Below are 22,869 nucleotides of genomic sequence, written 5' to 3' on the forward strand. Positions count from 1 at the left end.
CCCTTTGTGTTGAACATTTTCATAAATGCTTTGGGATGTGTGTGTATGTATATATATATATGGAAAATAATGATTGAAATCAATCAAAATATCTGATGTCAACGGTCCATTTGACGAGTCTTTTTCGCTGGCAGTCACTCCGAGGCATGTGTTGGCATTGTCAACCCCATCCAATTGTGACAGATTGGGGACACTGACATGAGTGTAAACATCCCCAATCCATAGTAGGAAACCCTTTCGGACTATTTGGGATAAGCTATGTAGATATCTTTAGCAAAAGAATAGTGTTCTTGCCTCCTCGATATGTGCACTTCACTTTTGGTGTTCCTTTATGATCTTTATAGTATAGAAGCCAACACCACATTGTATTCATTAATGACATGTTTTATTCTTTTATTCAAAATTATGCCAATTATCTATTTTTAGGACGTCATATCTTTCCTTCCACCTCGTATAAGACTTGAATTTATTTTGTTTATTGACGTGCTTTGAATTTTGTTTTTCTTATTTAGAATCGAATCCAAAAAAAGAAAGAAAGAATAATTTCACAAGTGGATTGTTGACATTCAAGGCAATTATCACGAAATGACAAGAGATACTAGCTAAGGTGAATATGATTCTCTATTATTTCTCTCATATCATAAAAACAAATGTCATATTCGAAGTCAAATAGTTGGCTTTTATGTATGATTGGCGAACGAATCTACAATATATTGCAAACTTGGGGTTCTTAAAATAGATGTGCAACAGTCGCTAAAATAGACGTACAATATGAATCTCAACTATTTGGCCTCACATCATGACATCAAATGTTATGCAATACCAAATTATTGGCTTTCTACGATCGACAAATGACTTAAGAACAGTTAAATAAGAAAGAACTATTGCTTCTGTGCACAATTTTAACAAACAATAATATAAATTTGTTAAAATCTACCCTTCATTTCCTCTTTGTTTATTTTCTGTATTTCTGCCTTTTGTTGATCTTCCTAAACTTTTGTTGCATCCATCATTCAGATGATATGAGGTATTTATGGGATTACCAAACATATCTGAAAAGAAGAAAAGTAATTAACATCTAAGTTCTAAAGTTTGAAGGACTAAGACAAATAAAATCCTTGAGACACTGCCAAGTAAAGGACATTTCTGGACTTTTACCAGAAACATATCATGTCCAACAGTGTCTCAACAAATGCAGTGGGGGTGGAGAGAGAGAAAGAGAGAGAGAGAGAGAGAGAGGGATGGAAATTGGAAATTGGTATGGGAATGAGCACTCACTAAATCAAGTTGCGAAAAGAAGAAGAAGAAAGCAGACAACTGGGAGCAAAAGCAGAAGCAGAAGCCGAAAAGAAACCAAAAGCAGAGAGGCGTATAAAAATCGATACGTCCAAAAGGAAGTGAAAAGAAGTTTGGGCGGAAAGAAAGGAGGGAGAAGGTCGGAGAGGACGGAGGGGGAGGGCCGCATGAGGCTCCACAGGAAGTGTTAACCGCATGCATCCAACAGAGTGTCTGCTTCCCGACTTCCGCTGCTACTTTGATGAATACAATACCATCGTTCTCAATTTCTACTCTTCCTTGTACTGATCTTGATTTTTCGCTTTATATATCTGCTCTGCCTTCCCATAGCAGAGAGGAGCCTGCGGCATCGTAGCAAAGATTGGTACGTTTTTTTTTTCCCCCTTCTCTTTTTTATGTTCCATCTGTTCAAGAATCAATCTTTTCTGGTAATTAATTCTCTTTTATACGGCCCCGAAGATTTTGAGCCAGAAAGATTCGTTCTTGATAAGGATTTATGAGGGTTTTAGCAAATCTTCGTTGTTGTGTCGGTTTGCGTCGGAGAGCATGTGAAAGTTAAATTGATGGTCTTTTGTTCTTCTTGCATAGGGTCCCGAAAGCAAACTTTTCCTGAATCGTTGGGGGGACAGCGAAAAGTTCCGATTTTTGGCTATTCAGGGCTCGTGGTGTTCGTCTCCGATCTCTTCCGGCCGTCATAATTGTAGCTTTCGAGCCATGTATATGACGTTGTCCTTATTCATGTTTCTCTGTCTATTGAATTGTTGAAAAACATAATCTTCGATTTTTGTTTGACCATCGACAACTCCGAGGGTGTCTTTCTTTCGCCTTCGTGGGCTTTTGAGAAGTTCTATATAGCTCTCCGCTTTTGGAAATCAGTCAATTGGTGCCCGAGAAAGCTGCTCTTGGTATAAGAATGGCGGCAGATCATAACTTGAATTTCAACCATGGAAGAGGCTTCTCACAATCTTTTAGCAACCAAAATGTTGTTCCTTTTCAGTCCGAAGTGGTGAACAGTGCAACAGGGTTGATGTCAGGAGGAATGCATAGTTCAGGTGAAATTAGTGGCATGGCAGGGATGATCATGCCCAGGAACCTTGTCACACAAAGCAATACTTCTTCTATGATGTCGCTCCCTGGTAAATCTTCTGGAAACATCATTCTTGAATCTGCCCACCCACTCAAGCATAGTCCAGCAGTGGCTGTCCGTTGGTCTTTTGAGGAATTGATTGTGTTGAAACAATGCCTTGTGGCGTAAGTTACTTGTTGTCTTTTATCCTTCTTCATTCTTATTAAACATGTGTGTGTGTGTGTGTGTGTGTGTATTCTTTCTTGCTTTTAAGCTTATTTTTCTAGCACACAATGATCTTAATTAGCAGATGAATCAATATATCTCTGTAATTGGTCTTGTTTTTTTTTTTTTAATTCTTCTTGGTTCAGTATGGTCTCTTGCTCAGGCAGTTGTAACTTTTTAGCAATTTTTTCATTTAAATGTAACAATATAGTGCCAACTTATCTATTTTAACTTATGAAGGTTGTTTGAGTTTGATATTTAATTCATTTTTTCTCTTTCTGCAATAGAATAATAATGGGAAATGTCATAAGAGCAAAAATAATAGAATCTTATATTTGTTTTACTTTTTCCTTTCCACCATGCTAGAGAATTTTGTTGTTTGACCTGTTACTTGCATCACCATTACCTGATCATTGTAACCTTTTTCTCTTTATATTTTGGTCATATCAAATATCCAGATATGCTGACGAACCTAATATAATGAAGTACATCAAGATAGCAGCTAGGTTGCCTGACAAGACAGTGAGGGACGTTGCAATGAGGTGCCAGTTGATGACTGTGAGTTTCACATGATTACTCATATTTGCAGAATGTTCCACGTCTTTTTTGCATGATGCTTTTAGGTTTTGCCTTCTTTTGTTTCTCAGTTGAATGTTTTCATGAAAATTAAATATTGCATTTTTGCTTTCATATGTCTTGTCAAAGATTTGTAGATATTCTTTTACTACCTTTGGTATAGCAGAGTTATGGAGTGCAGTAGACATTCGTTTCCTTGTATATTTTCATAATGCTGTTCAAAGGTGATTTTTTCTTGATAGCTCATCAGTTAATATGGACACAAGGACAAAAAGGAAATTAATGGTTTTAGAGTGGTAAGTGTATAAAAAGCTGCAGGTACATGCAACTTTATACCCAAGATATGAAATTGTTGTGAAAACAAAGTAGTTATTATGGAAACAAGTGCTCTTTGAAATGCACAACATTTTTTAATTTTTTATTTGAAGATAAGTAGGTTTTTTGTTGATGTGGCATAAAAGATAAGATAAACATACATAAAAGTGCAAAATAGTTCCTCTTTGGGCAGAATGGATGAAGCTTACATGGTAGTAGGACCTGAAGACCATATTTGATTGTGAATTCCAATGGGGCAAATAAAATATTATAACCAGTTGATTGAGCTTGTTTTAATTAGGTTGCTAAGCCACAATAGTGATAAAAATCATATAATTTTTTTTTCTTTCTGGGAGTTTCTAGGCTGAAGCCTAACAAATATATACATGTTGGGCCACACAAGATAGCATAGTTAGCACATGTAATTCTTGCTATCAGATATTAACTTCGAGTGAAAGAAACTTGATTATCTAAAATTTGATTTGTTATTTTCATATATTCAAGTTTCGCTGGATTTCCTGGTTCTGCTTCATTTCCTCTTATTTGATAATATATATATGATTAGTTTTTCCCTTCAGGTTTTCCTGATGATTCTGTGAGCACTATAAAATATGTATAATTTTTTATGCCCTTATCTCTAAAGTGATTGTTTGCAAACTATTTCCAAATGAGTTTTTTTTACTAATATAATGGTTTTCCTAATAGAAGAAGGAGATTGGTAAAAGACGGAAGCTAGAAGATTATCATGCAGACAAGAAGGTAAAAGATAGCATGGTAATCTCCAATCTAATGCATGTGAATAGAGTGCTGATTGTACATATGATCATAACTATGATGTTCTTCGATGATACAGTCTGAAATTATAATAGAATCATGTCTTTCTTTATAAACAATTTTTATACGTCCTATCATCATCGCATGAGAACTACTTGTCATCATCACATGAGAGCTACATCAATGCCATACTATGTATCATTCTGTAAAATGGACTCTGATGAGACCATTATTAAATAATTCTCAGTCAAAATAAATTAGTTACATACTCTCGAAGGCTGGAATTATAGTTTGATTTTCTAAATCCAGTAAATTTGATCATGTTGTAGTGCATATGAAGCTAAGATGTTCTTGTGTGATTTTCTTCAGGAAAAGATGGCATATTCTTCCTCAGTGGCTAGTGTGAATTCTGTTCGATCAGACAACATGGCCACCTATTCTTTTCCGATGCTTGATGTGCACTGCAGTAATCAGCTTTTATTGAAAGGTTGTTGGATTCTTGAAATTATTCTACTGTAAATGAAGTTTTATTATTTAATGTGTATCTTCTTTTTTTTTCTCTTTAAAAAGGAAAAAAATAGAAACAGAAGTGTATGAGTTACAACATTAATGAATTCATCACCCAATACATTAGTCAATAGTCACCATATTAAGTTCTTATAGATGTGCCTTTCTAGTGTTGCAAATGCCAATCTTATCTCATGTGATTTTTTATGTGCTTTTCTATTTTCTGTTCCTGTGTATTTCTATGGAGTACCCTAGATATCTTTTTATTTATCTCAAGAAGATTTTATTTTGAAAGTTTGTACAAGAAAAAAAGCACAAATCCTTTTCTTTTATATACTTTAAGTACATCCATTTATGTTCTCAATAATATTTGATTTTTATGCTTTTTTATATTAGTATCGTAGTCGGTTGATCGCCAATTGATTCCTATGTTTGTAGATATTTCTCTTGCTCCAAGATTCTAGGACTCAATTTTTGTTGATAGATATATCCCTATAGTTCATCTTTATATGGATCTTATGGCTTTAGGTCCTTGGCATCTAATTTTTTGCATGATTCCTTCTTTTCTTTTCTATATCAATGCTCTAGTTGAAATATTCATCTTGCAAGTGCAATTTTAAAAATCTCTATGCATTCAACCACCATTATGTTCAGTAGCTTATAAGTCTGTCTTCTTAGTTATTATATTTTTAGGTTCTTGGTACAATCAAGGTTGAGGGTAATGGTAGGGTGAAACTGATGATGAAGCTTGCGGGCTTAGTTTATACTGAATGCAGCCGTGCTGGTTTATTCGGACAGGTTTCATTCAAGTTCAATTTTTCTTGAGCATTCTGGAAAAATGTTTAGGCTCTTAATTGTGGAATGGCTGAAATTTGATGTGTATATGTGTTTATTTTAAAAAGAGGAATAATGCCGGTATAATTACATTGGAGCAGCACAGACATTGGTCCTTAAGGCAAGAGTATCTATTCATTTTAGTAGTTCAGATGCTCTCTTTTAGGTTCTAATCCAAAAACGCAATCCTATTTTCTCTTGGACATTATGAAAAAAGAGTAAAACTATTGTATCTGCCAACTTCCAGACAGAACTAGTTAGTTCTTATTTACAGATTAGAATATTGTTACTGTAGTTTCAAAAGCCGTGGGAGCAGCTGCCACAATTGGATGCTACTTTAGTTTGTAGTATACAAATTGAAAAGGAATATTGTGGTTTTGGTTTCTGTTATCACGTTTTTGAAGATGAGTTGGCAAGCTGAAGTAGTAGATATGGAGTAGAGTTGATCTTGTTGGATTTGGCACCTGCAAATCTTGTTATAACCAGGAAATATCCTCCACCTGGGATGCTAAGTAGAAGAAGAATGCCCATGTACAAAAGGGAGAAGTCTTAAGCCATTCTGAGAATTAAGTAGGGCCTATATAAGTTTTTTATGGCCTTTACTGAGCATTTTATGGGATAGACACTATTAAGGTGGCAATTGGGACTGTCTAAATAGCCATGCAGATAATGAAAGAGAATATCTATTAGAGCAAGTCTGCCCTTTGGCAGCACGTATCTCTGCCACTCCCTTGTGCAAATAGTTTATGCCAGCCTCATGGCTCATAATGCAGCCATACTGATGCAGGAATTACCAAGCCACTATAGGAAGGGGAAAAACAAATGAAATGAAGGAAGTGAGTAATGCTTCAGAATTCAGATACTTCTTTTCTGGTGGTTACTACTCTCCACAGCTACTGAGGGGTATGGGATTGACAAAGAGCTTCAGCGATGATGAATGAAAGAGGCCCTACCATCATATGATTAGATCTTTGTTCAAAGTTACTAAGATTCAGTTGAATATGGAAGAGTTAGTATACACGGGATTGGGTTCATAAACTTGTGTCTCAACCGAACTAAAGCAAGTTAGTATATACAGGAGAGTACTACTTGCAAGTGAGTGTTTTGTGTTCCATTCTACTTGGAATTTTCCTTGCTGCCAGATTGTTCAATATTTCATTTCTTGGTTTGTTATCTTATAATGCCAATGCCATGACAACACACAATTGGTTTTATCTTTTCCTCCTATGATGAAATAGAACATTGTTTGACAAATAAAAACAGTATACTTTATATCCCAATACTTCAACATGTCATCATTCCAATTTTTCTTTTTGTCGTTCTGCTCTTGTCACAGTATTTGCCATGTACATTCTTATGCACATATGTTTGATCTTGTGTTTTGCCAATCTGGAGTCCTTTTGCAGATGATCTTAAAAAGCCTTTTAACTAAGTTCATTCGACTTGTGAATATGAGGCACTTTTTGTTGAGGTAATTCTAGGTTAAATTCCACAACAAAAGCAACAATAGCAATAACAAGATGTAGTTTACAACTCTATTGCGGCATTTCATATCCCAACAAGTCCTCTTGTGCATGATATTGTTGATTTCTATTATAGCCAGTCTCAAGGTTGGGAAAAGGAGGGTTGCATTAGGTAGATAAAAGTCAGCATAACTCTTTACCAGATCAAATGTGAACATGATTCTCTAGTTACAAATCAATCATATTGCAGAATTTCACAATTTTGTACCAACATAGTTATAAGAGTTCTTTGCAAGTTCTTAACTAGAGATCCACAAGTTGTGTAGCATACTTGCAATGCACAAGTTTCTTCTTTCTGAACACTTCAATTATGTTTTATCATATAATGATGATTAAGATATTTTGTTAAATGAAGGTGTTGTACAGGCAGGCAGGCATATTGTCTATATAATAGTTCTGTTTGTGGAATGACATATTAATTGAAGTTGTATACATGTCACTGATTGCTTTACATAATGTGATAAGATGCAAGTATTATTGGATAAAATCAAGATATTAAGGAAACTTTGCTCCAGTTTTCTTTTGTCATTTTTCTAAATTTTTCCTGACCCAATTGTAATTCTGTTTAACAACAGCCTCTCCGATAAACAGTGAAACCCAGCGCCTTCTAATTGAGAATGTTACCCTTCTCGACCAGATTGGATCCAACCTTGAAATGAGTAAGGTTGGTGGTGTAAGACAGTCAACCTTTTTTTTATGCCTTTCACGTGTTCACTTTTGTTTTAATGCTTATGATCAAGTTCACTATATGTCATTACTGGAAGAAAAAAAAGTAACTGTATGATTTTCTACAGTCTATGAAGGGATTTTTAATGTTCTTCTTTGAGCTGGTCACTAAAACATGTCAACTATACATTAACTTACATTGTTCTAGATGCACAGGGAGAAAAGGCCTGCAGGTTATAATAAGGTTATCATGTTCCTTACCAGCATGACTTATGTTTAACTGTGAACCAGCCTTTATAGAATTAGAGGAAGTGTTTTAATCTATTCTGTTCTTTGAAAATTGTACCATGTCGTCTTATGTTTATCCAAGTCTTGTACCGCAGCATGTTTAGTGGTTTTCAGATCTTTGTAATATGCACTGTATAATATACCATTGGATTTAGGTCATACATGAAATTTTCTGACCCCACTTTATGGACCTTGATTAGAGGTACGCTTTTCGAGAAGTAATCTGCAATCTTGACCATCAGTCAATACCTCAGATTTTCAGTGAAGGCCTTCTTCACATCTAGACTGTTCATTTCTTGCAGATCCATCTGCACTTGTAGAAGACAGATAATCCGCACTTGTGGATACATTCTTGCATACTGTGCCAACCTATAGTACATTATCAATATATAACAAGGTCTTGAAAAGAAAAAAGGGAAAGGCATAGAGAGCTGTTATTCCTCTAGATTTTAATTCACCATTATGAATATCTCATTATTATTATAATATTCATTTGATTTTTTTCACTAAATTACTTGGAAGATATTTTTAGTACTTTTCAAGACAGGCATCTTACTTTTCAGTTCACATGTTTGCCCTCTAAATGGTATGCATTTGAGACAGGCCTCTTTGATTTGTTGCAGGTACATGATAATGTCAACCTATTCTTTCGTACAAGAGATAACATAAGAACCATTTTAAATAGGTATGCCTTTATTTTCTGTTTTAAGTTTTTTTTTTTTCCTTTTGATCAGCAACTTTTATCTGATATAATAAATCTTCTACAAGTTGGTTTCTTATATGATTTTGTAAGGAAGGTTTTCTTCTTTGAACAGCATCAGTAGCATGCCAGGTATTATGAGTCAGATGCCTTCATTGCCAGTGTCAATGGATGACAATCTTTTCCAGTCCATTTTTCCCCTTATTGGTCAGGTAATCTTCCAGTTTTTGATAAAAATTCCATCAAAAACCATTTTAACTCATATAATGTATGAGTTTTTTTTTGCTTCTGACCATAGTCTTTGTAATTCTGCTATTTTACAAGGTGTATGTGCCTGGAAGCAGTCATTTAAAGGAAGAGCCAAGATTCTGGTAACATGCTGAGTGCATGTTCTCTTCCTGAAATGAATGAAGGTGGTTGGTTAAAGCTTCCTCGCTTGACTGCTGCATCCTTCAAGGAGGATCTCAGTCTGGATCTTAAGGTGCATCAAGCACAAGGTAGTTCAAGTTTCTGATGCCTGGGTGTCCAGTACGTCCTGTCACTGCAGATTGAGCTTCTACTGCAGGGTGTCCATGTATATGCTTCGTCAGATAGGAAGTATTTACACAATAGCATGATTAGGCGCTTTCAGGTTTAGTGATTCTTTTGCTTTTTATCATATTCTTTTTCCTAATAAGCATTTTAGGGTGATAAGAAATGTAGTCCCGACAGAACAATTGTTGTACTTAATTAAATTATTTTAAGAATGAAGAATAGACTTCTATTACCAGATAATAGAGCTTGTCGATCATCAAAACATTGACATTTTAAACATTGTCGAGATCAAGGTGGAATTTTGTTCGCAGTTTAGCTGGAAACAATCTGATGATTATTGCATTGGAGGATCAAGGTTGCAGTTTCTGATACATCGATATTGTAGTTTGCAGAGAAAACTAATAATAATTATATTACTGGTTCCGTCTTGCTTTTTCTACCTGTTATCCTTTTCTCGGATGCATTTGGAGCACTTCTTTTGGTTAGTTTTAGAAAAATGTGCTAGAAGATTTTTTACGACAATAGATTTCATCGAAGTTGATGGGGTTTTCACAAGCTTTACTCTCTGACTATTTGTGTTCTGCATGGTGTCTGGAGTGCATATATACCACAGAATCTGTTTCATGTCTGGGTGAAGCTCAAACTCGAGATGCTCCCTTAACCAAGACAAACTGCTGCTAGTGCTGCTTTTGTATGGTCTATTCCTGGAGGCACTCAGATTCTGCATCATGGTTTAGGTAGCATTTGATGCCGGAATAGATGCAGGCTTCCGGTAGCATAATTGCAGAGGCATTGGTCTGCAGAAACCTCGTCACAGATGCTGCTAATACTATTTACCAGATGCAACACGTGATCTGAAATGATAATAACGTTGAATGTAACATTTGGCAGTAAAAACATGAACAGTCAGAGAAAACTTTGTTTCAGATGGGTATCACATCCTCTTACTATCGAGGCTCATAGCAGAATTTGCTATTGTCGCAAACTAACTGCCTGTAGTTGAATGATCAAAGCATAATTCATTCATGAAATGAAGAACCAAAACAGGCATCTATTTCTTCTCTTCTTTCATTTTGGATCCATACAGGATATTTACAGTACCAACATGCTGTCAATGCAGATGTAAACAGGGAAAAGAGCTCCAAAATCAAAACAAAAAGAGAGAGGATATTTGTTTTGAACATAAAGCTGCTCCTCTTGCTTCCTACTTCCCTGCAAGATGCTAGCATGCTCAAAAAGTCAACTTTAGTTTTTAGAGAGAAGGCACGAGAGCAGCCATGACTTCCTGTAACACATGAGCTGTGTCGTTGTAACGAATCTGTGTCAGGGAGATGCTTCGGCTCTTAACAGCATGATCCAGCTGCCATTTACCACAAATGATTAGGAACAAGTAGCACTTGAATCTCCGTTGGCTCAACAGATATCAACAGGGAGATCGAAGGTCTACTTGCAAGATAAATCAAGGGAATTAACATGGCAAGAAGCAGAATTACTTGCTCCATGTAGCAGAAGAGTTTATTGGCGAGGTCAGTGAGGAACTTCTTGCGCTCGTCTTTTGCTCTTGAGATTACCTGGTTGAGGTCACAGTACAAGAAGGTGGACTTGAGGCGAAGACTGCTTCCCATGAGCTCCCATGTGTCTTCGTCGTCATCGATCAGATCTTCTTCCATTGACAGGAGATCAAAGACGCACTTCCTAATCCTATACACGCATCCCTTCCATTCCATGCCCTCCATGGGTGTTGCTTACTCTTCACCTGAGAGTAGGCAAAGGAACAGCTAGTTAGTATTGCAAATCTAAAAGAAAAGAAGAGATGAATAACATCGTGCTATAGTTTATTCTTTGTTGTTAGAATTTATACGGTGGAAGCAGAATGTCATCTAAAGCTCCATAAATGATCTTACAGAGTGTACGGCAGTCAACACATGAGAAGAAAATGAAGGAAACAAGCAGCTGCATGTTAGCCTCCACTCTGAGGAGTGGCTTTAGGCTTTGAGACGAAGAAATGTACCAAGATAGATAACAAATAATAAATCAAGAGAAGATATACGAAGGAAGAACAGGTCAAGGGCTAGTGGAAGAGGTGGAAGGCTCATGATTTGTGATCCGCGGCTCCTACTGTCTCTGAAAAGACAACTTGAGCATACAATGGGAAGCTTCACCCTTTAAATCAAAGAAACAGCATATCACAATAGCATCAAAATGCATAGATTTCCTTCTTATTTCCTTTTTCTTTGGTGGTGTGAACACATAGATGTAGACAGAAAGTTGCAGGCAAAGATAACAGTGTAAAAGAAAATGCTTGACTTGTACTTGCTGCACAAGGCCATAAAAGAAGAATAAATTCTTTTTTTTTTCTTTTAGTCTCTATCCAAGAAAGAAAAATTGATGATCGCAGATTTATGCTGCTTTTCTTGTCATGTTTGGCTGCATCACACTTCAACTGTAACCCAACAAAACCAAGAACATGAAGAGCATGGCTGCATGAATAGAACAATGTAAGAAAAATTAAATTGACAGTTTTTGTCTTTCTACTTGCAAAATGTCATTATTATCCTCGGTCTGCAATATCCTAAAACCATCAGGGCCTAATTAATGATGAGAAATATCCTAATGCCGAAAACAGGAAATAATCTTTGGACATCAAGTCCAAGAATCAGCTGTGTGGAAAAGGAGAAAGCAAGAACAAATGATGGAAACTTGCACATACTTTGTCTAGCAGGACAAATCATCCATCCTTCAACCAAAGGCATCTCATCAAAGCAATCCATCTCCAAACCCACTAATCCAAGAAAAGCAACATGAATCCCAACAAGAAGATCAATTCCAGAGTACAGAAGATTAAGAAGCAAACAGAAACCTGCAGAATTCAGTCCAGAAGCTACAAGCGAGTGCAAGAAAGAAACGGGAAAAAGGAGCAAAGCAAAAAGGAAAAGCCACCCAAAATTTCTGAAAGCTGACCAGGAGAAGAAAACAAAGGAACACAACTGGGACTGCTTTTGCTTCTCTTACCTGATCCTTTTCTCTTCGTTGCTAAGCTACCAAAAACAGAGTACTCACGCAGATCTTTTGCTCAATTTTTGGTTGCAAAAATCATTTGTGACTATGCGGACAATTAAAAGAAAAGGACGGTACTCGGCACCAATGATCTGTAAAGCAAATTCTACCGTACAATGACCGAAGAACTAATGCAGTGAACTGTTTATCACAGAAAAACAAAATACAGTTATATACATGTTTATACTGTGAGGAGGTACCCGTTGCAGACGTATTTTTGTTGGGTTCGGGATGAAGTCTATCAGATTGGGACTCTCAAATCACATGTTGGGATCTTCAGGTCTCATCTCAATCTCGCCTATGATTTGCCAGCGTATCTCCCCCGCAATTAATGCTTTTGTATTCGTCCCCTCATTAGTCATGTATATTTTATTCCTGTGACACCCAGAAACTTGTGCATTACATCTACGTTGTCAAAAACAACATGAACAGCTTCTAAAGGCCCCATCATGATGTAAGAAGTTTAAAATATTCTAAATAATTTATATTTTAATACTATATTTAATTTAAATCATGTCTTTTGTGAAGAGTCTAAATGTTTTGGATAAATGTTGTCAGGAAAAAAAAGGTTTGGAAATGACATATATTTCTAAAATAAAAGATGTGGGGACCTCAGAACATAGGTAAAATCTTCATTAATTTTTGACAAAAAATCAGAGATTAGCAGCTAATTAGTCAGCTAAGCAATTATAACTCAACTAACTACTACGTCTACTGCTGAACTAATACTTTAAATAATTGTGATTAATTAATGGCTTGCCATATGACATAAACATAGGCTTTAACATAAACATATGACTAGTCCTGCATGTCAGTTTATGGTCGTCAAATCCATAGATGACACAACTTTAAGAACATATATTTTATATTGGGAACTATACGATTGAAAACGACTGCATAAATTTCTGATTTAAAGTCTATTTTATTATAGACTTAAAGGCAGTGATTAGTACATCTCAGCTAACAGGCGAAAGTGTGGTATCAGCCTGCGTGAAAGGGACAATGTCTTGGCCACCTTTTATTTATAGTATAGAATATTAGGGTCAATGATTTGATCCGGTGGAAAATATTAACGTAAAGAACCGTGGATTATAATTTCTAATTGAACCTCCTGTGTGCTCCATCAAATCCTATCAAGTCTTATGAACTCTGATCTAGGAATAGAACTCTAGAGAACTCATCAAGATTATGACGAGGACGATATTACTCGCCCAAGTTTTAAAAACTCGTCCTACCTTGTTCCCACGTCAAGCTCGTCTTACCTTGTTCCCACGTCTTGTCCGCAAAAATTAATTGGTCCCAACAATTATTACATTTGTCAGTGTTATTATGTATGAGAAAGATACCATTAGATATCGCACGATTAAGGATGATATTTATTTATCATTCAGAAATGGGGAAAGGACAATATGGAGTTTTTGAATGAATTAGACATGGATGGTGATGATATGCTTTTTGATGATCCGATCGGTGTGCGATGTTGGGTTGATCCGATCTTCTCCCTTACGTCGAGTAAAGGTCACATCGGTGTTTGATGTAGGTAGGTTACTGAACGGAGCTCTGTAGCATGGTCGCTTGGTAGGTTTGTGAGCGAAGGAGTTCTCGATCTATTAGGCATTCAGAAGCCTTCAGTTCTACTCACTTGCAACTGCTAATGAATAATGTTTTGCTTGGTATGTTTAATTGTGATCTCTACGATCTTCCAGTGAAAAGATAGTAGGAATGGTAGGAATGGGTATCATATCAGCAACGTTTAAGAGGACATTTATTCATGAATCGAACCACACAATCTCACAGAACAGAAGCTGCATGATACGGAGGAAAACTACGTTAAAGATGCAATCAAAGCACGAAGTTATAATACGACATTCTACTCATCGATCATCGATGTTATTCTTAGCAGTTTCAGGATGACAGTCTCCAACGCCGCTTCCAACACCATTACAGTGGTATTGATGGACCGGTTGAGGCGTTCAACAGTTCTTGGTGCAGTAGCATTTGCGGTGGATCAGCGACCCACGGCAAACCCCTCCGTGGAAGCCCTCCGTTTGGCACACGTTCCCGCAGTTGGCTTTCCTCACGCACGGGCCGACGAACTTGTGGCTCTGAGACTCGCATGTTCTTCCATTCACCACCGTCGTCCCCATCTCTACATCACAAAACAAAGGTCAAGACATACATTAAATGTTGTCCGGGATATTCGTGCAGTATGTAAGTTTGAAGTCCTGGGAGGAGAAAGAACCAGAGGTCATGAGAAGGAACAAGAGCAAAAGCAGTGGAGGAAGCATTCTTCTGGAGGACGCCATTGCGACACGGTGATAGTAGAGAGATGAGATCGGTGAGAAGAAAGAGACTAATCTAGAATGGCTTATATAGAAGGTAGTAAGAGTTCATATGGAACAGCTCATGTTGCATGCACCTTGGAAGTAAGCATGTGAGCCATGGGAATCCGACATGTAATTGGAGGCAGCATCGTGATATGTTATTTTATGCAGAGAACAGCGTGCTTCTGCAACGATTCCTCTTGTTTCTGCGGTTGCATCAGAAATCCACACAATCTTTTCGGCCCATCATCCATGGATGCTGTATCGACTGGACGTCGCCCTGACGGTGAATGGACATGGATCAGAGATCGAGGCTGTGCATAAGTTTGTCTGGTCGAGGAAATCACCGACCTCATGTAGCCCGGAGCGGCTGCCCGTGAAGAACATTTTGGAGTTCGACACCAGATGCATTTAGGAATGCACGTCGGGGACAAAACAAAAAGTTAGGTGCCACTGCGTGAACCTTTTTAACGCGTAGTATTTGGACTAATTATTTTTTTTATAATTAATTTTGTTTTTTTTAATATTTTAATTTTTTTAATTTTTTAAAAAATTATATTGACTTTCATTATTAAAATGAAATATTTAGATTTATTTACTCTAATGATATCGATTTTACTAATAAAAATATAAATTATAAAAAAATAATTTTAATATTTTAATTGATGATGATGGACAAAGTCGGTGATAACGTTATTGGGGGCTATAGGTAACTGTTGTGGATAAGAAAAATGATGACGAGAAGGGTTGTTTTTTATTTGTATCGATTCAAATGTAATTGTTGAGTATCGAAAGGATCACTCGACAATTGCATCGGTATTAATAAGCGACTCTCACCTTTTATCATCACTCTTTTCAACCATAATAACTACTCGTAACCTTCAATGGTGTCATTGATCGTTACTATCGGCATAGTCTATAATTATCAATTGAAATATTAAAATTATTTTTTTTTACTTTTTATTTTTATACTTATATTGATAAAATCGATAAATAAAATTATATTTTACTTTCATAATTATACAAAATATTAATATAATTTTTTAAAACATAGGGATCAAAATATTAAAGATAATTAACTACATAAATATTATGTAATTAGCTCATGATCTTCGAACTATGTTTAGTTGGTTCTTTTAAGTCTTAATATTTCAACTTTGTCGGCCTAAAGCTTTACATGATTATTAGTTTATTTATGTATCTGCCAGCCCTGGTTGGCAATATGCAATCACCTTTCGACAAAAATTCCTCAAACAAACCTTCAAACTCGATTCCTAAAAGAAAAAGAAAAAAAAATAGTGTTTCCATGTGTAGAATCTCACAACCGGCTACCAAAAGGGACCATCAGACACAGCGCATCAGAAGAGCCCCACTGCAAACAAGTTTTGGGACCGCTAGATGGCCAAACCGAGCAGCCCACAGAAATGGTGGTCCTTGGATTCATCACATCGCTTTTCATTTCATTCCCCTGTTAGGTACTTCGAACCGAGATCAAAACTCATGTCTTCATCAGCTCATGACTGCCACTTGCACAATCTGCTCCCCCGGACGGTGTCACTGTGCCATCTCTCCCAAGGTTGTTCGTCTATGGAAGGCTAATAACCCATACCCTGCCCACAGAATTGATAGGCTCAGGTTCATCCCTTCTCTCTCTCTCTCTCTGTGAATTGATAGGCTCAGGTTCATCCCTTTTCTCTCTCTCTCTCTCTCTGTCTCTCTGTGAATTGATACGCTCAGGTTCATCCCTTTTCTCTCTCTCTCTCTCATTTTCATTTCTCAGACTACTTTTGAGGTGATCACAACTCGTGTCCTTCAGCAGCTTACCACTGCCAAGCATATGCCGGAACAGACGCTCTACTGTTCGGTGGCAGCAGTATGGCCGCTGTGCCACGCATCCCCAGTTTCCACTCTTCTGATGGAACATCAGACGGCTCCAACGCGCCATCCCCTTATCATAGATCATAAAATCGGCACCAACCCCGGGGCGACGGTCCCACCCCTATCCTTTCTATTGTAGCGCTGGGTCCCATGTTATGGTGTACACGTGAACTGGAGCGGTCCAGTCACCTCCCCGCCCTCCCCCTACAACCTTACGATATCGTCTATTGAAAGGAAGAGTTAAACGCGTGTATTAATCTAAATATCGTGGATTTCCATTCATAAAACGAGTCTGCACTAACATTATGTTAAGGATTTTTAAGTTATTATTGAATTGAATTTAGGTTGTAAAAATTCTTAATAGCCTTGTAAATATAGATATACACGTAATCTAATTTTAAATGACTTCAATATAGGTAATCAAATTATATAATTATCTTTCGAATTTTAATCATACTTGTTTTATGTGTGAAAAAAATATGGTACGATTTAATTAAAAGATAAGTGCGAAAATATGTAGGCTCACCTGTATGAGAAGATCATAATAATATTTAGAATATAATTTGATTAAATCCATGATATCGGTACTCATTTCAAAAAACAATTCCAAATTAATTCCTTCGATCACCTCTTACATAATCAACATAATCTATGAACTCTAATATATATATATATATATATATATATATATATTGATATTTAGAAATATAAGTTGTAGAAACGAATCGTCACTACAATAACCAAAAATGAAAGCAATCAACTCCTCAATCCCAAGTTTAATCAGATCATTAAGTTAATTGGTGCACACAATCATATAATACTGAAAACCGAAGAGGATTTGAACTCCACCAAAGATGACCGGTGACGGGATCCAATGCAACCGTGATGCGGCTGACGTCGCCGCCGTCGTTTTTGTCGTTTGTCGTGTCCGATGTCGGTTGGCATACTGTAAACAATACTCCATCTGCGTGTGTCGGTCGCTTCCATCTCAGCCGTCTCATTCGCTGCTGCTCCAAAAAGTGAAGCACTATAATATATATATATATGAGAAAATATTATAGTTAATGAAGATCTATTCTCATGTACTCAGCAGTGTCCCTTTTTGTGAACCTTTGTCATAACAGTTGGATATAGAATTTATATTTGTACAAGAAAATGTCAAAAAAAATTCAAATAAGTATGTCAAGTCATTAGTATTAAAAGAAATCTCCATAATATCACTTTCTTTCTATAATATGGCATTTATTTGGTTTCAAAATAAGCATATTTTTTAACAAGTTCCTAACTATATCATCTAAATCCTCTATTTCCCACCCTAAGCTTGGAGCAATACAAAAAAAGAGGGAACAAACATATGAGAAGGGCTCCTTCCAAGAAAGTGACATCTTAGAAAAGAATTCATTCAAGTACTTCACCCAATCAACACTAGGAGCCTTTTAGATACATCCAAGACATTGTACTCTAAGTTTATAAAACTTAAGCTTACTTTTACCAATTCAAATTACTTCCTACAGATATTTTCTTGTTTGTTTGTCCTTTTAATCTACCATTCCTTTCCCATGCTCCTTTCAAACTAATAAACCACATTAACAATCTTGCATTCTTTAGTTTTTCTTTTCTTAATCGAACTTTTTATGAACACTACTGTTGATACAAACTGGAGATGTAAAAATGCAAACATTGTGTTGATGAGGAGAGTAGCTGTGCTTGATAGGGAGAATAAGTACTCTATCATTTGCTCATCATTGTCCTTTGTCTTCCTAATACCTGTTTTATTTTTCTGATTTACCAAAGTTAGTACTCTTTTCTATGCTCAGCATTTGTCCTGTGCTCTACTGGTGCCAGATTTTGGAATTTGTCAAATTACTGTAAGATTCTTACAGCTAATCTTCTTATCCAAGGGTGCCAACATAACTGCAGTAAGTATTCTTTCCTATCTCAAAGCAACAGTACGATTCCAGTAGGCGTTGAGGGAGAGCTCCTCCACTCTTCGTTCTCATTATTTATGGAGCAAATGAGAAGACAGGGAGACACCCGACATCTCTTTGTTGCTCTCCACACATCTTTCACTTCTCCGGAAGAGACAGCGGATTCATTTCGAGGCTGACGGCGACGACGGAAGCATTTGCCGGCGACAGAAAAGAAGCAATCTGGCATTTGTTAGTCGGTAACACCCAATCTCTAGAGAACTGGCGGCTCCTTCTCTTCTTCTTCTTTTGTCTCTTGCTCGGAACCTTTCATGAGTTTCTTGTGTGTCTAATGTTGCTGCTCTAAGCAGAAAAATAGGTTTTTTTTTCTCGGAATAAAACCGAATTCTTCTGCTGTGTGGGCTCTTACATTTACCTCATTTTTCATTTTCTTGAATTGGAAAAATCGAACTGTTCTTCCTTTTAAAATGCATTGTGTGGTTCCACTAAAAAGCTATTTTCTCTTAGAGGAAAAATAATAATCGTGGTCTTTTTTGCTATTGAATCATTTCCTTTTCACAAGATTTAATTCTTTTACTTGGTAAGAAACATTTTTTGCTATTCTTTTTTTTATTTCAAAGAATGTAGAAAACAGACTTTTGTGTAGTTCATTTAGATTAAAATATTTGATTTCGCAGGTTGTGAAGCTAAAATTGGGATTTTGTATGACGGAGTGACTGCCGTTTTCTCTTTCATGAAGCAGAAAGATTCGTACTTAAGATAATCAACTATCAGGCATAAACATGTATATCTGCTCGGTTGCCTAAGAAATTGAAGTTCCAACTCTGATATATTGAGTGATGTCGAAAATTTCTCCACTTTGTATCACCAAACCAGTAGTTAGTACTTCACCATGTTTTTGCCAAATTTCTTTCAAGTGATTTACTAAATAATGTTAATTATTTAAGAATTTTCAACCCTTAGTTCTCATGGACAAGTGGTGTTATTAAGCCATTTCACGATAATTATGAACAATTCTGTTGGTTTTGGTGCATCTGCATATAGTGTAACTATCGGTCTATCTGCAGTTTTGGTTGTTTATTAGAACCCATTTAATGAAGCAGTTATTCTGTAGTGCTAGTTGGTATTGACTGTACCTTGGGAGAGACATCAAAGGCATCTGAAATGGAGGAGATATTAATGCAGGTATTGGAAATTCCATCTTGCTTCAGCTACATCTTATTCTGGAAAAGGAAACGAAGCACTTATACTGCCTAGTTTATAATCATCTCCACCTAAAGTTAAGAGTTCTCGGTCAGTTGCTAACAGGAATGCAAGTATTAGAGACAAATCCTTCTTCAAAAATACTTGAGATGATTCACTTTTGAAGAACTGTAAGGAGCTTGATTTTGATGGTTTGTCAATAACATGTGTGCAATGTACTCTTCATTACATAGTATACAAATATAAGGACACATAGAGTCTACATATTCTTGAGTGGAATGACTTGAAGCTTTTTGTTGCCGTAGAACTTTTTGCTCAAGTCAGAGTGATTTTAGCATCTACATGTTGCTTTTTCTTCTTCACTACTAATCTAAGTAGTGATATCTATAGGTATCCTTTTCATAATTACTGTTCATGTAATTTGCTGTAGAGAGAAGTTACAGCAGTAGATAAAGCAGGAAATGTAGTATTAGACATTGAGGGTCTCACACAATCCTCTGATAAATGCTCTGGAAGCCCAAAAATGACGGTGAGCAATCCTACAGCCTAATGCAGTAATTCTGAATCGGCACATGGACCTGCCTTTAACATCCTACAGCTACAAAATGGTGTGTAAGTAAATAATTTACATATTTTTCTTCTTTTTCTTCTCTGGCAGAAAGCTTTATCTCGTAAAGGATCATGCCGTATGGAGAGGCGGAACAGTGAGGAGCAAGATGTGGATGATACTACTAAAAAGGTTGTGGTGAAAGGTATAGAATGTGACTATTGCTGTTATAGCTATTATGGAAAATAAAATCAGGGAACTTTGCACATGCAATTAGCATTAAATTTGAGGTAGTTGATGCCTTAGCTTTGTCTCTGCACATTTTATTGCACCAAACATATAAAGACAAGAGGTGACAGCAACTTAATGTTTTACACCATTCCATTGCATGTGATGTTAGACTTGACACTTATCAATTTTGATAAAATAACCTTGCCTGCCGTTCTGCAAGAAGCATCAAATGACAAATGTCTTGCAGCTTACGTAACATGTCTTAGATGTGTTAGCTTCTTGTCTTTTTCTATAAGACATTCAATTGCTGGTGTATCTCATTTTTAAAATAGTAAACAATTAATTTGTCATTTGCAACAATCAAGATATTCAAGTGAATCTCTTTGTTTCCTCCTCAACAGTGGTTCCTTCTCACATGGAGCTGTTTAAGCAACCACTAATTGCGAATAAAGCTCTTGTAGTTTCGTCTACATCAACCAATACCCCTGTTTCAGATGCTGGAGATGGAAAGCCTAGGAAGTTTATTCGTGTAACAATCATCAACCCCAGGAGAATTCTTCTCCTCTTTGCTTCTTTGTAAGTATCATTTATTGCTTTTCCCATGCTATGATTTGCTGACTGATTAATTTGGAGGAGTGTTCAATTCCAGAGTCTTTTCCATGTTCTCATAACATGATTAGAGACTTGGAATTTTGTATACAATCAGCAAATAAAACTTACTAATAGATTAGGAGTTTACATATTTCATAACAGTAGTCAGGCTGTTTTAGCAAAATAATGTTTCTAAATGACCACTGGATTGCTTTATCCCCTCAGATTGAGATAGCAGCTAATTCCCAGTTTATGTTCCAGTGTCTGATATTGTCAAAATAAATCGATAGAGATTATAAAAAAAAGGAATTTTGGTGGCCAACAACTAAATTTGTCTTATGAAACTATTGTCATTGATAACAGATTCATCCATCATTTGAAATGTACCTCACAGATGGCAGTGTCATATGCTGTAACATCATCAAATGAAAGAACTTGATTAATTTCATGGTAACAAGAATTAGTACTATATTAAGCAACACATGGACAAGATCTTATACTTGACATTCCTCCATGACAAGGCACCTCCACCTAAGGTGAGCCCTATATACAGCAACAATATCAGCTGAGATGAGAGGAGAAAGGTCTATGAAACTTCTGTACCATGGTCAAACACCATGCCGGATAATCTTATTCACAAAACCACATGGGCACCTGTTGCTCAGACAATTCAGCTATACTGTGTTTGTTGCAGTTGAACCCTGCCCAGCATGTTCATCGACTTCAGCTATTCCAAAATTGAGTTACAGTGCTTTTTCATCCTTGGACTAAATAAGTTCATGTCATGCCACCCCGTTGTGGACCACATCTGAAGATTAAAAGGTCTTGGCTGTTTCAGCTTAATGATTCAAGGAATTCATCATTGGTTCTTCTCTGCTTGTATCCCATTAGATTTTTCTAGGACTGCAACCTTGACTTTATTAGTAAAAATACTTGGAAGATCACTGATGTTCACCTATTATTTACAGGTCTAGCATGGGGACAATGATTCTTATATATTTTACACTTGCACTCCATCGGCGGCAAAGCCTTGATTGATACATAGCTTGTTTATCAAGTGATTTGCCGGCATGATCACATTTGATTAATTGAGAGCAGACTATATACTAGGTGGGAGCTGAACATGTTGGAAGAAAGATTTGATGCACATGAACAACTAGTAAGTGAGAGTGAAACCGTGAAGTACCAGCCTGGGTATTTGATTTTGATGCTTCATGAAATCACAGCTGTGAACTGGCAAATCAAAGAGAGTATTCTCATGTTATATAGCGCTTTGATTCGTCTTACATATTTTGTTTTACTTTTTGAGCCATGGCAGTGTCTTTGGTATGATCTACTACATGGAATGTATTTGTGATCTTGATGTCAGTGATCATTAATGTAGATAAACTGTGCTATTTTGGTGGACATCTCAGATTGTGCTTATTGAACTGGAAGATGGTATTGTTATTGTAAGATATTGAAGGAGCAGGTCAGGTTTTAGTTCCTGGATTAAGCTGCACAGAAGTGCCCTTTGAATAAAACCAAACAAGAGTGGCATATGCTTTACAAACTTCATGATTCTTATGATATGAACGAAAGTCAACTTTGTCATCTTGTAATGATCTTTATTAAAAGCATGGCGTAGTCATAAACAAATCATTACTAAACACACTTTTTAGCAAAAAACTTTTAAGCATGTTCTTTTGTATGATAGCGCAAAAGAATCATGGATTGACAGTTTACAAAAATGAGAACAAGGTCTCGATCTGCAGCTCAAGTGGCATCAGTGAGTCATGAATGATAGATACACTAGGAATGTTTCAT

At 36.5% G+C, this 22,869-nt stretch overlaps 4 protein-coding genes across 10 annotated transcripts; 2 read left to right on the top strand and 2 right to left on the bottom strand.

Annotated features, from left to right (window-relative positions):
- Positions 1–1,212: 1,212 nt before the first annotated feature.
- On the top strand, positions 1,213–9,544 carry LOC103975840 (uncharacterized). Of its 4 annotated transcripts, none has more exons than XM_009390936.3 (9): positions 1,213–1,660; positions 1,885–2,547; positions 3,046–3,145; positions 4,184–4,252; positions 4,622–4,739; positions 7,692–7,780; positions 8,694–8,755; positions 8,886–8,982; positions 9,095–9,544. In XM_009390936.3, the coding sequence occupies exons 2-9, from the start codon at positions 2,210–2,212 to the stop codon at positions 9,143–9,145; spliced, it is 924 nt and encodes a 307-aa protein (XP_009389211.2). In that variant the 5' UTR covers positions 1,213–1,660; positions 1,885–2,209; the 3' UTR covers positions 9,146–9,544. The 4 variants fall into 4 exon arrangements, with proteins under 4 accessions (XP_009389211.2, XP_009389212.2, XP_009389214.2 ...); XM_009390937.3 differs by having other exon boundaries at positions 4,187–4,252; XM_009390939.3 differs by having other exon boundaries at positions 4,187–4,237.
- A 786-nt stretch (positions 9,545–10,330) lies between these two features.
- LOC135612888 (photosynthetic NDH subunit of lumenal location 3, chloroplastic-like) lies at positions 10,331–12,493 on the bottom strand. Its single transcript, XM_065109674.1, has 3 exons — positions 12,317–12,493; positions 10,798–11,060; positions 10,331–10,664 (listed from the first exon to the last, which is right to left on the bottom strand). The coding sequence occupies exons 2-3, from the start codon at positions 11,038–11,040 to the stop codon at positions 10,557–10,559; spliced, it is 351 nt and encodes a 116-aa protein (XP_064965746.1). The 5' UTR covers positions 11,041–11,060; positions 12,317–12,493; the 3' UTR covers positions 10,331–10,556.
- A 1,609-nt stretch (positions 12,494–14,102) lies between these two features.
- On the bottom strand, positions 14,103–14,755 carry LOC103975838 (defensin Tk-AMP-D2). Its single transcript, XM_009390930.3, has 2 exons — positions 14,604–14,755; positions 14,103–14,510 (listed from the first exon to the last, which is right to left on the bottom strand). The coding sequence occupies exons 1-2, from the start codon at positions 14,665–14,667 to the stop codon at positions 14,335–14,337; spliced, it is 240 nt and encodes a 79-aa protein (XP_009389205.1). The 5' UTR covers positions 14,668–14,755; the 3' UTR covers positions 14,103–14,334.
- Positions 14,756–18,493: 3,738 nt separating this feature from the next.
- LOC103975837 (uncharacterized) lies at positions 18,494–22,470 on the top strand. 4 transcript variants are annotated; one of them, XM_065094372.1, is made up of 7 exons: positions 18,504–18,730; positions 19,169–19,275; positions 19,606–19,676; positions 20,125–20,223; positions 20,353–20,446; positions 20,874–21,048; positions 22,032–22,470. In XM_065094372.1, exons 3-7 carry the CDS (start codon positions 19,656–19,658, stop codon positions 22,099–22,101), a joined length of 459 nt encoding a protein of 152 aa, XP_064950444.1. In that variant the 5' UTR covers positions 18,504–18,730; positions 19,169–19,275; positions 19,606–19,655; the 3' UTR covers positions 22,102–22,470. The 4 variants fall into 4 exon arrangements, with proteins under 4 accessions (XP_064950446.1, XP_064950444.1, XP_064950445.1 ...); XM_065094374.1 differs by lacking the exon at positions 19,169–19,275 and having other exon boundaries at positions 18,494–18,730; positions 20,934–21,048; XM_065094373.1 differs by lacking the exon at positions 19,169–19,275 and having other exon boundaries at positions 19,595–19,676.
- Positions 22,471–22,869: the final 399 nt, after the last annotated feature.

Source organism: Musa acuminata, chromosome BXJ1-2, assembly GCF_036884655.1.
Source record: "Musa acuminata AAA Group cultivar baxijiao chromosome BXJ1-2, Cavendish_Baxijiao_AAA, whole genome shotgun sequence".
Classification (NCBI taxonomy): domain Eukaryota; kingdom Viridiplantae; phylum Streptophyta; class Magnoliopsida; order Zingiberales; family Musaceae; genus Musa; species Musa acuminata.

Bases quoted from the DNA above. Each gene is read 5' to 3' on its own strand.
- LOC103975840 (XM_009390936.3), top strand. From the start codon at position 2,210: ATGGCGGCAGATCATAACTTGAATTTCAACCATGGAAGAGGCTTCTCA. The intron at 2,548-3,045 runs GTAAGTTACTTG...TCAAATATCCAG, and splicing joins TTGAAACAATGCCTTGTGGC to ATATGCTGACGAACCTAATA. The intron at 4,740-7,691 runs GTTGTTGGATTC...GTTTAACAACAG, and splicing joins TAATCAGCTTTTATTGAAAG to CCTCTCCGATAAACAGTGAA.
- LOC135612888 (XM_065109674.1), bottom strand. From the start codon at position 11,040: ATGGAGGGCATGGAATGGAAGGGATGCGTGTATAGGATTAGGAAGTGC. The intron at 10,665-10,797 runs GTAATTCTGCTT...GGTAAATGGCAG, and splicing joins TCTTCTGCTACATGGAGCAA to CTGGATCATGCTGTTAAGAG.
- LOC103975838 (XM_009390930.3), bottom strand. From the start codon at position 14,667: ATGGCGTCCTCCAGAAGAATGCTTCCTCCACTGCTTTTGCTCTTGTTC. The intron at 14,511-14,603 runs GTTCTTTCTCCT...TTTGTGATGTAG, and splicing joins GTTCCTTCTCATGACCTCTG to AGATGGGGACGACGGTGGTG.
- LOC103975837 (XM_065094372.1), top strand. From the start codon at position 19,656: ATGGAGGAGATATTAATGCAG. The intron at 20,224-20,352 runs GTGAGCAATCCT...CTTCTCTGGCAG, and splicing joins CTGGAAGCCCAAAAATGACG to AAAGCTTTATCTCGTAAAGG. The intron at 20,447-20,873 runs GTATAGAATGTG...CCTCCTCAACAG, and splicing joins TAAAAAGGTTGTGGTGAAAG to TGGTTCCTTCTCACATGGAG.